Here is a 14447-nt window from a genome sequence, read left to right as displayed (position 1 = left end):
GTGTGCTGGAGGAGACGGATTGGAGAGACTCACACACATAAAATTGAAAGATTAGCGAGGGATCAGTTGGAAACCCTTTATAAAAGAACCGAGAACGCTGCCGTAGCAGGTCTGGTGCCTGCATGCACCAAGAACTGCATGTTTTCGGATGGTGAAACAATGCTGCCTATTTGAAACATGGCTTACTGTGAATACCTGAAATCACACTCCCACCCAAACACAAACAGACCATCCCTCAGCCGACAGCGAGACTGTGCCATGTCTTACAAGTTTCCTACAGCTTTTCATCACAGGTTTATGATAGAACACATTCATACTTGTACTGGTCATGTTCCTAAGTTGGTTAAATCTATCTCACTATTCCATTATGTATTGGTACGTTTAATTTTTAGTTCAATTTGCGTCGTGAAATGTAATAATTAGTGCACAAATGAAGGTATAAACAAATGATCATTTCTTCTCTAAATGGAAAATCTGGTGCTATTCTTTAATGTAGCTAAGCCTGTTAGTAAATAACAGTGACGTGAGTGGTGGGCGTGTCAGAAAAACACAAATAGCCAATTAGGACAGATATCAATTAATCAACTGACAAATTTCTACAGTGGATTTCACAATTGTGTTTAATTTGTCACATGATAAATTGTGTGCTGTATCCCTGCAGAGCTCACAGTCCTAGCGTACATTACATCATTGTACTTAAACATTGCGTTATATGTAATCACTTCTACATTTTACAATCACGACAAAAGCATGAAATGAGTTTAACTCAACATAACAGCCCGAAAAAAAAATACAAAACAGAGAAACGATTATGTGGAACGAATACAGTTCAAGCATAAATATACTCAGGTTAAGACTGGGCACTTTGGTAATCTTTCTGCTTAACAACTATTTTACAAAAAAATTGAGAGCAATGGTGGAAGAAAATTATGATCACCTTTTTATCGCTACAACTCAAACACTGTCACACTAACTGTTAACTCTTATGTAAAGAAGGTAATATTCTCGCTCATCCTTTAAGTTCTGTAAAAATAGATCCCCCACGCAGGCGGTATTGGCCATTCAAAATTCACATTAAATCTCATACAAAGGGAAACGCTGCATGCATGATTATTCGTGGAACTTTGTGCATTCATTTTCCATTCATCATGGAAGCTCCTATCTGTATTTAAGATCAAATTCTGGTTTACTAGAATGCCCCCCTCTGCCTTATGGCTTAGGATTATTATTTATGTGTTTCATGGATTGAGTGCAAAGTGGCGATGCACTCACTAGTACAAAGCATTTAGCAAATACTCATTTGTTTTGAATAAACAGATTAACTCCCAACAATTGTGAGAAAAAATAAAGAATATTGCACACACATGTAAGTAACATAAAATGAAAAAAACATCTACATCATAGTTGCTTTTTTTCCCTTGCCTATACATGTTAAGTCTATGTAGTTACATACATTCTGTCTGGCATTTTGTGTTTATAGTAGTAAAACAAAATCTAACACGACTAATATTTTGTACATACATATTGTGAATGATGAATACATGTACACTCATCACTCCTCTTCAGTAATGACAGAGGCACTCCCTACATTAGATTAGGCGGTGTTAGTGATCTTTCTAGCCATCTCTATACTAAAAAAAACTGCAATTCCCATGGAAGACCTTTTAAAAAGCGACTGCTGTTCGTTCAAAAAAATAAAGTTTCCCTCTTCTCTCTCCACTGGACTGGACAAGTCAACTGCAGTAGGGTTATCCATACATGTCTCTGCTAGGCCAGAGTCTTTTAGTTTGAGTAAAAAAAAAAAAAAAAAACCACAGAAAAGTGAGCTTACAGATCTCTCCAGCTTTCTTTTTCACCAGGGAGTCCCTGATATGGTTCGTCTCCCTAAAGTGACACTGGGTCATAAATGCCACGTACAGTAGGTCCACTGACATTCTGCAAAAATGGAAATGTCAGGAGGGGGAAAAAAAAAATATCACTTAAATCCAAGAATCAGTGCTCAGATCTTCTCATCAGTCATTTCCAAAAACTGGGCATATACATCCCTTGAACACTCTCCTTTTTGGTTGAACAGGAACTTGTAGTAGCTGCCATCAGCACAAATGGCTGTGTAAAGGAAGGAAGTAAGAGCAGTGGTCAGTAAGCCTGGTCAGTAAACATGTTCAGACGGTCAGCAAGTCTGTTCCAATACATATACCAATCATTCAATCCACACAGAGAATACTAGCATACTTGGTAGTATACAAAAATGGAACAGGCTGAGATTTGTCCAATGCTCAAGCTCGGAGCGAAGTTCTTATGTCACTACTCTTTACACCAGATTAGATAATTCTTAACTAGAGGCTATTTAAATAAACACATAGCTGTACCGCACCTATGACTGCATTGGGCTCAGTTCCAAAGGCACAGACGCAGGGCGAACCAGACGGGACCTGGAACTTGGAGAAGCTCCATTTGGAGCTGAAATACTTGGGAAGGAAGCTGGCAGAGGCTAAGCTGTAAAAGAGCAAAAGAGAAACATGTGAGATGACACATGTCAACATCATATTTTTGTAAGTGGATAAAGAAAAACAAAGCTTCAGGCAAACCTGCAGCTAAATGTAAAACAAGACTTCTGAATCTGAATTTACATTCTGGGGCTTCTCTATTTGCATTTTGACACAAACCTTGATTGCTTGTTCCTTTTTGGATCTTCTGCAGCAAATATGTGGACAGTACCATGGTCACTTGACACACAGATGAGAGATGCATCCTGGTTGAAATTAATGCTGAAGGAGAACACGGCCGTTAAATATGTAACTTATTACACATCTGTAATCAACAGCAGAACACAAGACCTGGGGTCATGCATTACAGAGCAGAATAATAACTCACCAGTATATGTTTGCAGTTTGTGATCCTCGTCTTAACTCCTGAATCAGATGACCTGCTGAAGTGTCGAATATTCTGATCAGTGTGCCCTGAATAGATGAACACTGAATTACTCAAACAATCTCAGCAGCTTTTACTGTTACTTTTCATTTTGTGGTATTTATTTTGGGGTAGGTAGACTCTGATAAAGAAAGCTGCTGGATAAAGAAAACTCCAAAAAACTGTGTTCATGTGATTGATGTAAAAATATATATGGATAGTTAATGCAGAAAAAAAGTTCAGTTAGAGCAATATACATTACTGTGTAAAAGTCAGAGACCACCCTTCATTTATTCAATTTCCAGTCAAAACAGCCATCAAGTACAAGTTATTTTTTCAGTGTCAAGAAAAAAAGGAAGAAATGCATATTTAATCCTACATTCACTGAAGTCTCAACAACTAAACATAATATAAACTTTCTCAGCATATAGTGCCTCTATCCTTTATTACAGCATTCGTTTCAGGCGACACTCATTTTTCAAAGAAATCTACACCTCCAAAGTTCAATCTTAAACGTGAATTGCATTTCCTGCTTCTCATGATCAAAATGATCCCAAACATACTCAAAGATTTTCATGTCAAATCCTTTAAGACCCACAGTGTTGAGAGGTCTTCTCATAGTACAGAGATGGGCAGAAACACCTGTGGATTGTTTATTTCAGATCTGAAGCAAGAGTTCATCTTAATTCACTCTCTCAGAGAAAGCGCTGTTCATTTGATGGCGACTGTTTTGATAGTTTACCAGGTCTTGCACAGTTGAACGTAATACCTTAAATATTATAATACAACTCAAGTTTTGGAAACTTATTTTCCTTTCACTTTCCCTGTCATTTTGCAAGTGTTGTATCTTGTATCTAATGTTCTCAGAATTGTCTCCTGAATAATACAAGTACTTAATGGCTGTTTTCACTGGTAATTAAAAAAATGAAGGATGGTCTGTGACTTTTTTTTACAGTAATGTATTATGTAAAAACTTTATGCTTGAATCAGCACAACCACATCCGGACCTCACTTTTTCAGAAGCTGTTGCTATCCGTGTTCCCTGAAGGTTAAGGGCAATGCAACACAGAGCTCCCTCATGAGCAGGAATGTCAACCGGAGGCCGCTCGGTGTTGGCCAGGTCTACTATTTGCACGTGCCCAGAGTGGGTTCCAGGAAATGCTAGCAAAGAATTGTTGCTGTTTGGACACAGAACGCAGAGACCTGCAAGATAATCATATTGGATAAACTGCATCAATAACTGTACAAATACTGAAATATAATTAGCTCTACTAGCAAATACATTAAACACAACTGACACTATATGGCAAAAAGGAAGTGGACACTACACCCATATGAGCTTTTTGCAAACCCCTTTCTAAAACCTTGGGCATAATAAGGCTTTCCATAACATTTTGAGTGTATCTGTAGAAATTTGTGCCTTTTCAGTAAAAAGAGCATTTGTGAGGTCAGGCACTGATGTTGGACAAGAAGGTGTGGTTCATAATTTTCCGATTCATCCCGAGTGTTCAGAGGGTTGAGGTCATGACTCTCCGCAGGCCACTGGAGTTCCTCCACACTGAACTCGTTAAACCATGTCTTTATAGGGCTCACTTTGTGCACAGGGACACAGTCATGGTGGAACAGGAAAGGGTCTTTCCCAAACTGATGCAACAAAGTTTGAAGCATATAATTGTCTAAAATTACTTTGTATGTTGTAGTTTCCCTTCACAGGAACTAAAGGGCCTAGCTAAAATCCTGATAAATAGCCCAGACCATTATCTTTCCTCCAACAAACTTTACTCTTGGCACTATGCATTCCGGTAGGTAGTGTTCTCCTGGCATCTTGCCAAACTGAGATTTTTCCAACAGATGGCCAGTGAGCGTGATTCATCACTCCAAAGAACACTTTTATTCCAGGGACCAGTAGCAAAACGCAGCCAGCACTTGCTCTTAGGCTTGTGTGCAACTGCTCAGCCATGGAAATCCACTTCAGAAAACTCTTGATGTAGAGTTGTTATACTGATGTTGCTTCCAGAGGCAGTTTGGCACTCTAGTAAGTGAGCAGCCCCATTCTGTCAGCCTTTGTGGTCTACTGCTTCGTAGTTAAGCTGTTTTCGCTTCAAGACCCTTATATTTCACAATAATAGTACTTACAGTTGACAGGGGCAGATCTAGCATGACAAATTTCACTACCCTGTGGTAAAGGTGGCATCTTATGACAGTGCCATGTTTTAAGTTACTGAGCTCTTCAGTACCCATTCTCCTGCCAATAATGGTCTATAGAGATTACAAGGCTATGTGCTTGATTTATCAACCTGTTAACAACGATTGTGGCTGAAAGACCTGAACTCAATAATTAGGAGAAGTGTCCACATGCTTTTGGCCATATAATGTATTAGCAAAAAGAAAAGGATATATCCAACAGCACTTAAAATTAGCATTATTCCTCTAAAACAGAACCCTTCACAAATACCACCTGGGTCCTAAATGTCAATAAAATACACCATATAAATGTGACTCTGCAGTCTGTTTCACATACAAGACTTACCTTTGGGGTTGTAGCATGTTTCAAATACATGCAGCTGGTGAGGGTTATGCGTAAAAGTAAAGACTTTGATCATTGAGTCTAGGACCACCACAATTCTGAAACCACACAAACATACAAATATTAATGTGTTTTTGGACATTCAATTCAGTATTTCTTTATTTGTATACCTAAGCCTTTAGATGCAGAAAACTGTACATAACACATAACTAACTACATTTACAAAGTACACAATGTATGTGATTACAACAGATATAAAAGAAGAGACCATTTATAGTCTATATAGTTTACATGCTTAGTCTGACATTATCCATGTAAAACTCTCCTTTATAAAGCTCCTTAAATAATGCATCAGTAGTAATTAGTAGTTCTTTCCATCCATTTAAATATTTATTGATGTCTTTATCTGTCAAAATGCTTAACATGACAAATGGCTCTTCCACTTTGCGAAAGCTCTTTTGCCTTTTGTCCCTCATGTCTCTTTGGTGACATTAGGGCAGGGGTGTCCAATCTTGTCTACAAATGGCCAGATTTCATTCCAAATAAGCAAAGCACACCTGATTTCACAATGGACCTTTATGAACAAGACTGGACACCCCTGCATTAGAGTGTTATCACATGTATAGAGTGATTTAAGCATTAATATTCACATCTAATTTCATCCAAAAAGTCTAGCCACATGCTTTATCACACTAAGCTTTGGATAGACTATGACTTCTGTGAGACACTGACAATCAAACAGTGCTATTTACATTATTATATCTTAGTTAGACTAAAAGTCTTGGCTAGACCAACATCATACCATTGATGTGTATCTAAGTGTGGTAACAGATGAAAATCATAGTAGGCTGTGTATATTTCTTATGGAAGACAAGTCAACATGCACTTCTCAGCTATAGTTACACACATATACTAAAATGTGGGCACTCAGGTCAAATAACATTTTGCTGATTGTCTAAGTGAAATTAAGTGCACATCCTTGAGAAAGAACACACTTCAGCACAATTTATATCATATGAATGAATGAAAAAGTTGGCCTATGCAAAAGTTATGGCATATTTTATACTGTTATATTATACTGTCATTATACTGTTATAAAATATTATTTGTTTAAAAAAATAGAACAGAAGAGAAACTGTGTCCTAAAATTTGCAAGAAAGTGTCACATTTATGATTGTTCCCTGTAGAGAACTCATTTTCACTTGGGAGTGTTCAAACTTTCACACATGACTGTGTAAGACTACACAAGGGCTGCTCAGTAATATTGAGATTAACAGTTGAACAGATGAACAGTCTCAGTATCAGTATCAGATCTTTGAAAAGACAACAGTAACTTAAAGACCAGCACTGAGCTAGTAATATATATCTGACACTAGAAAACAATGATAGTTTGGGCCAATCATGTAGTTGTAAAGACAAAGAAGAATGCAGAGATTCAGGAAATTGTCTTGCTGCAGCAGACAATGTTACTTTGAACACTACCATTTATTTAATGATGCAGACACTTTAAGGAAATGGAGCCTGGACTGCTCTTTTTTTCCAACAACTAACATTCAGAGATAATGGAAAAAGCTCCAGAGAGAGAAAGAAGTGGACTCACTGAGTTCAGGCCAACAGAAAATATAGACTTGCTCCCTGAATCTCTACCTCACTCTCTAACTTGTGACTGAATGCCAGACATCAAAGTCATTAGTTTATACCCAGTTATGAGAGTGAATTACATACTTTACTATAATAGCATTAAAATGGATAACAGTACCATCACAGCCTTATGATGACACATTTCAAGACAAAATTAATCTAAATCTTCTTTGGCAAAACCCAACTTCTTAGAATCATCTGATTCATTCACCAGTGAAAAAGTTTTAGAGTGGCACCTTGTGAATGCAACATTTGAAGACTTTCATTTAAAGGGTTGTCTTTTAGCTGTAAGGTCTTGCATGCATGTACTATTGACTGCCAGATGAAGCAGTACAGTTTATTTTTGATTTCTGTGTTTTCTCAGCAGGATTTAAATGGAACATAAAATTATCATAATACGTTATTCTTGACATCTGATAAGTTGAAACAGACAAATAAGATCCAGTGTCACATTTAAAACATACTATCTATGTCGTTATGAGAACAAATCATTTATAGCCAGTGTTTCACAGAGCGCACTGGAATAAATCAAGTTAAACCAGACTAATTATGCTAATGATGCTCTTGTTGTAATGAAACTTGCAGTTGTGAAATGCTGTGATGTAATTTATGATGATACCAATAAATTGTCAAACTGTCCAGCCCTACACTGACATCAAACATTTTGTCTAACTAAATGTTCATGTTGCTTAAATCATTTGTTGCCTTTTACAGCTACTGAGCCATTGCACTATGCTTTAGAAAACGCTAATGGGTTCTGGATGACTGGCCAGTTTCCTGCTTGAGTAATACACTACAACTAATCATCACGGTTACTCTAGTCACTCCCAGTCGAACATAACTTTATCCTTGTAATCCAAGCTCTCTCACAACATCTGCCAGAAAATACATTTTTTTTTGTTTTCACTCCATCTGAAACACTATTTAGGTAATGCTGGTTAATGAACATGAAGTCATAAATCTTTAGGATTATTGAAGTAGTTGCCATTTATTTTTTTTAGTCAGTAGTTTCTTTATATAAAGTGATTTTTAATACCTGTCTCGTCGTAGCTTAACAGCTTTGACTTCTGTAGAAAACTCAATCTCAATCACAGTCTTCTTCTTGAGGTCATCCCAGATCATCACTTGTAAAGCATGGAAGACAATACTCAATACACTAGAAGCCTCACATGCAACTGTGTTTCAGCAAGAATGACTAAGTCTGAGCTAAATATAATGGAAAATCTAAGTACTAATTTAAACTGCATCTAAAGCAGCACAATTTTTTTTCTGGATATTATAAAATTAATAAGCATCTTGCTTCATCATCTTGAAAATAATCTGTCAACTGTAACAGGCAGGGCTACCACTATAATGGTACTTTGTTCATATTATACAGCACCAAGCAGAATATACCTTTATTAGGTGGGTACTTGGGTTTCTTGCCTCCTCCAACAAGTGCGAGATAGTTGCATCGAAAAAGCATCTCCACATGCCCAACCCCACCCTCGAGAAACTCTGAAAATCAAACGTGCAATTGTGACACCAAATTCACAGCTCAATATTTTTGAGCAGTAAAGTCTATGGCAAAGTCTCATCTACTAGATGTCATTCAACTACATGATAACAGGGTTCTTGTAAAAAGTTATATCAGCTTCAGACCATTAAAATTTACCCCCAACCTACTTTAGGAAATATATGACTACTTTATGACACAATATAATCTTTTTTTGTCTGATTTTTATCCAATTCATTTTGCATCCCAGCAGCTCTATTACATAAACACCCTAAACCACACCTTATACGTTCACAAGACACACCTGATATCACACATTACCCAGTATCGGTACTGCACAACACTATCATTACTTCGTTATACAGTATTATACAGTGCTATTTGTATGTGCACCTGTTTGAAAATAGAATGGTGCATTCACTATGTAGCAGGTGTGTGGGCTTGGAAGAAATGCTACACACTAGCCTTTTCATATTCTTACTGTAAGCTGCTATATAAAACTGCTCTCCAGAGACTGGTCAACAACGGAAACGAGTCTGTAGTAATCTAAGCAATCTAGTCATTAGTTTTGTCAAAAGAAAAATATACCATGTTGTAGTTACTGAGCTGTGAAATGAACTAAAACCCAGTTGTTAGCCCTGAAAGTTCTTAACTTTCTATAGGGGTATTATTATATTTTACTGTAAATATAATCACATACAAATATTCCTTGATAATATTGCTATTATTATGTACATCAAGGTATTTGCAGGATATAACTTGCTTAAATCCATCACTGTTGGTGGAGGTGGATATAAGTCTCTTACATCTTGCAGGAACAAAAAACAATCATCACCTTCCGCAGCAAAGTTAATAATGTACAATCATCAGAACATATAAGCATAAAATGGTTTGGTTTCTGAGCTTTTCAATCATTAGTATGCACTGTGAACAGAATAGACACCTCAATCCTTGTGGAGCTCCAACGATACTAATGATAAAGACAGTGCCTCATTTACTTTAACATGCTGTGGTCTATTAGAAAGGAAAATGAATGAGATGAGGATTTAACTTACTGACAACTACCCTCCAGAATACCTCAGTGGAGGTGTTGCGAGTGTGTGTAGAGTATGAGAAACCACCCTGGAAAATCACATGTTCTGGGATGTAAAACTGAATAACTAACTTCCTCATATAACCTTCATCAACACTGGCTGGTACATTTTGTTGGATCAGTGAGGCAGCCTGTGTCTTGTTCTATCCTTGTTCGGTTCCTGCTTAATTGAACGATCTTGCTGGCAGTTTTCTGTAGTTTCCAGTAAAGACGCACTGAACTATCAAGGTGACTAATATGAAGTTAGTTCGACATGCAATAGTCACCTTGCTTTTCTTTTTCTTTTAGAGGATCTGTGTTGTACACCCTGAATCCGTTTTCCATTCCACATGCAAAGCATCCTGAAAAAGAGAGCACAACACCTTTTCAGTGCTAATCTGGTGGTACTTCTCAACAGAACACTGGTAACGTTAGTCCACTGGCTATCTGACAGACTAACAGCTGTAACATAGGTTGGCTGTTATGGACCTCGCCAGTCAATTAGCTAGCTAATGTCAGAAAAGATTTTTTTTTACGAGATACACATTCAAACTTGACAAAATATCTAATCGTACCGTCTATGACAAGTTGCTGCTTTGGAATAATTGCATTTGTTGGTACTCTGGGTTTAACATCATAACTCTGCGCAGCTCCCTAACGTTATAGCTAGCCGTGAAGTAAACTTGCTATCATAAAAGAACTGCTTAGAAGAGCCGTAAAGCCACTGTTTCAAACTCGTACCAAAGGATATTTAACTACGTAAGGATTTTTAGAAACCCAAACAGATAAAAAGAGCCAGTGACCCAAACTATGTACGTTGAATCAACTAGCTAACGTTTTCCAAGGTAACCGTTAGCTATCGCCACCGCGACATAACAGGAATGACGTTAGCCTGCTAGCTAGTTAGCTTAGCCAGTCAACAACAGTAAACACCATACCATGATCTTGATTAAATCCAGCATAAAGAAGCCCATTTCCGTGGGGGTTGGACGGCAATAAATTCATGGTGTGTGTAGGTTAATTAGCCAACTAAATGGTCAGAAATGCCCACTTGCTTTTAACCGAAAGACACCATTCCTCTCGCTAGTTTCCTAAGATGATATTTAGCGGTGGTCAGGAAATCTGTGGCAGCGTTCCGGCGGTCCCCTCCTTTCCTACAGCACACACAGGAAAAGTAATCAACTGGAGCAATTGATCAGGGAGTTTTAATGCACGGTTGTCTACGACCGAATTCAATATGAACAGGTCCTATTTTCCTGTTAAGGTGTAAATCTGTCTGGTGCCAGGTAACTAAGGCTCTGAGATAACGTTAGCGTTCTGTGATATGGAGGAGAAAGAAATCACAACTAACGTTAAGGTAACGTTTGCTAGCTAGCTAGCTAATTGTTACCGTCATAGACATTTTACACAATGTTAGCTAAAATCCTTTAGATTGAGAACGGTGGATTTTCCTAGGTCAAAGTCTTGTCTTAGCTATCGCCAGTTACCTAATTACTAAATCTTCGTATGCAGCGAGCAATCAAGGCTGAACTTATAATGTATACCCATGAGCAATGTGAATGTATGACAAAGCTGCCCACGGAACAACAAGGTAGTAGGGGAGTGGTGCTGTGAAGGTGTTCACCGTAGCCCCAGTGGCCTAATGGATAAGGCACTGGCCTCCTAAGCCAGGGATTGTGGGTTCGAGTCCCATCTGGGGTGGTTGATTTTTGTGTGAAATCTTTTTAAGTTTTCTGTAAGCATGCAACAAAATATTTATGAAGATTATTGTTTGGGTACTATTTTGCCTTACCAATCCCACATATACCCCACCAATTGTGTCCTCAGCTCCCAGTCCTTTGTGCCACTCATAGTTTGTATACACTAACATGCCAAAAGTCATGGGATAGCAAATGTAAATTGATTATGAAGTGGCATTGCCTCAGGGGATGGCTTGGGAACACCCAAACCTGTATAAGTTGTTAGGCGTTACCTTGTGAGTGAGGTTGAACATACTCATGGCAAGGCAACATGAATTTCAACAAGGAATGATAGTGGGTGTCAGACAGATGGCACATTCCATTTCCTAAGTTGTGCGGACATTTAACAATCCTTGATCCACATTGTCACGTGTGTATCGGTAATACGTCACAGAAGGCATTACCACCCACAGTGGACAGTACAGTGGCCGCACACGGGTGCTTAAAGACCATGACTGGTGTTTGAAATGTCCTACCGTAACACATATTTTTAGGTAGCTCTCCACATAGAAGTGTAGGTAAGATATGGCCTAAATTACCCTCTCAGATGTCTGCTTCCTATCCACTGTTAACTGTTACAGTGTTGACAGTGGATAGGACTCTTGGGAGCCCAGAAGTACTTCAAAAATGTCCCCATGGGGTATTTTGCTTAGCGCCTCAGAATCATGTCAGTGTGTGTTTGGATGCAACAGTTCTGCGGGGCTCTTCATAATTTTGGAACACCTGAAGATCTATGATTAGTTATATGGTTTTGAAGGTATTGGGAGATTAAACACAATTCCCTGGCATCAGTTCAGTAATGTATAATGCCCAATTCCATTGTTTTTTCTTTTTACCCCTACCCCTTGTTTTCAAGTGTCACCCAAACCCCTTGGAATGGAGTTACAAAGGGTAGTGGTTGAAATCTTGCCCTACGAAATGGGCCAAACCCTCAAATAAAAAACTTATAAATAAATAAAAACATTGCTTCATTAACAAGCTACTTCCAGTGCTCTGTAGGCGACCCGGCCCGTCTACAATAATAGGAGAAAAGGAAAAGTTCAGCAACCTCTGTGAATCAGATCAGATTCAGAATCAAGCTTTATTGGCCAGGTATGCTACGCATACAAGGAATTTGGTTTTGGTTACAGGAGCTCATGGTGGACAGTATCAGACTGACATTCGCATGTAGAGAATAAACTAAAATAAATATAAAATATAACAAAATAAAATAAAACATGCATTCCTACCATTGCTCACTCACACACAGACACACACACACACACACACACACACACACACACACACACACACACACACACACACACACACACACACAGTCATACCTGTAAACAATGTACAAAGTATGAGTCTAAAGTTAAAGTGCTGAGTGCAGCAGCAGTAAAAGGGTGTATAGTGGCAGAGAAAGGGATCAATGAAGTGACAGTCAGATAAGTGGGGTAATATGGCAGGTAAGTAAGATGCTAGAACAAGCACTGGTTTGAGACAGCAGTTCCAGAGGATGAAATTGAACTATACCAGTATTTATGAAGTGCAGTGTGAAGCTGGAAAACTGTTTATGTGTAATATTTTAACTGTTCAAGAGAGTGATGGCTTGTGGGAAGAAGCTCCTTTGTAGCCTGCATGTCCTGATCCTCATCTGGCTGAAGCGCTGGCCTGAGGGAAGGAGCTGTAACAGGTGGTGTCCAGGGTGAGAGGGGTCTGTGGAGATCTTCTCTGCATGCTCCTGGTTCTAGAGGCATGCAGTTCCAGCAGTGTAGGCAACTTAACCCCAATTATCCTCTCTGCAGATCTGACGATGCACTGCAGTCTGTGGAGGTCATGCTTGGTGGCTGAGCTGCCCCACACTGTGATGGACGTGGTGATGACAGACTCTATGATGGCTGTGTAGAACCGCACCATCAGCTCCTGGGGCAGGTTGAACTTCTTCAGCTGACACAGGAAGTACATCCTATGCTGGGCTCTCATGATGATGGAGCTGATGTTGCTGTCCCACTTCAGGTCCCTGGTGATTGTTGTGCCCAGAAACTTGCAGGACTCCACTGCCATCACAGTTCTGTCCAGGATGGTGAGTGCTGGCAGGATTGGATGGCTCCTCCTGAAGTCCACTGTCATCTCCACTGTTTTTGCTGTGTTCAGCACCAGGCTATTGTGGCTGCTCCAAAGGACCATCTGATCCGTGGTCCTGATTTGTTTTAGTTACATTTAGGTTTTAGTTACATTTAGGGTAACATATGCTTTCAAAGAGGAGGTATAAGACAATTTATTATCACTCACTGCTAATTCTTTGGTGATATGAAACTGAAGTCAGCCATTCTTGTTTGAATTTTCGAGTTCCACCTTAAATGGTGCAGCAGATACATTCTGGTACTTCAGGTGTAGATACTGCCCAACTATTTCAGGTGGAACGGGAAAATTTGCTAGCTAGCTACCGCAACCTTTTCATACTTTTAGTGATTTTTTTTATGCCTCTTACAAAGAAAACGATAATAGAATAAAAGATAATACAATGGCTATCATAATTTTAGAGCAAGGTATATTTTACTGCTTTTTTACATTTTTACACCAATAACAGACAGTGACTTAAATTATTGAAATATTTTACAAGACAATAAAAAAACCAAGACAACAAACAACGGAGCTAGAAGAAATAAATAAATAAAAATAAAATTAAAAAAGGGTTTAAAAAATGTTCAAATCTTAAATAAGTTCATTAAAAAACATTTTAAAAAATGTCATCAATAAACATACAGTGCTATGAAATGGGAGTAAGGGAAAGGCCATCCACATAAGACAGAAATGGTTTCCAGTGGAAATAAAAAGTTTGACCCTTGCATTGTGAACTTGATGCATCATGCATCATGTCTCTTATTCAGTGTCCAAAAAGAGGAGAAAAAGCTAAACCAGTTTAGCAAAATTAAGCGCCTTGATCTAAGAGAAGCATATGCTATTGCATTAGAATGGGCCCTGAACAAAGATGGGTATTCTGTAGTGACACCAAACAGACCAATAGGTGGAGTGGGTTCCATATTCCCACCAGTGAAATCCAAAAAAGCCCTGAAG

General features: G+C 38.5%; 1 protein-coding gene and 1 non-coding gene across 2 annotated transcripts; one reads left to right on the top strand and one right to left on the bottom strand.

The window, feature by feature from the left end:
* Positions 1-597: 597 nt before the first annotated feature.
* wdr45b (WD repeat domain 45B) lies at positions 598-10973 on the bottom strand. Its single transcript, XM_017693153.2, has 10 exons — positions 10584-10973; positions 9933-10007; positions 8474-8575; positions 8115-8202; positions 5441-5535; positions 3923-4113; positions 2875-2960; positions 2667-2768; positions 2375-2496; positions 598-2106 (listed from the first exon to the last, which is right to left on the bottom strand). The coding sequence occupies exons 1-10, from the start codon at positions 10648-10650 to the stop codon at positions 2000-2002; spliced, it is 1035 nt and encodes a 344-aa protein (XP_017548642.1). The 5' UTR covers positions 10651-10973; the 3' UTR covers positions 598-1999.
* Positions 10974-11273: 300 nt separating this feature from the next.
* trnar-ccu lies at positions 11274-11346 on the top strand. Its single transcript has one exon. It is a non-coding gene; the product is annotated as a tRNA-Arg (tRNA).
* Positions 11347-14447: the final 3101 nt, after the last annotated feature.

The sequence above is a fragment of the Pygocentrus nattereri genome, chromosome 13 (genome assembly GCF_015220715.1).
Source record: "Pygocentrus nattereri isolate fPygNat1 chromosome 13, fPygNat1.pri, whole genome shotgun sequence".
NCBI classification, from domain to species: Eukaryota; Metazoa; Chordata; class Actinopteri; order Characiformes; family Serrasalmidae; genus Pygocentrus; species Pygocentrus nattereri.
The sequence above is the reverse complement of the archived record's forward strand: the minus strand, read 5'-3'. Positions and strand labels throughout refer to the sequence as shown.

Coding starts and splice junctions, on each gene's coding strand:
- wdr45b (XM_017693153.2), bottom strand. CDS start 10,650: ATGAATTTATTGCCGTCCAACCCCCACGGAAATGGGCTTCTTTATGCT. Junction 8,576..9,932: donor AAAAGAAAAAGAAAAGCAAG/GTGACTATTGCA, acceptor TTTGATTTTCAG/AGTTTCTCGAGGGTGGGGTT. Junction 5,536..8,114: donor GTTAAGCTACGACGAGACAG/GTATTAAAAATC, acceptor GTGTGGTTTCAG/AATTGTGGTGGTCCTAGACT.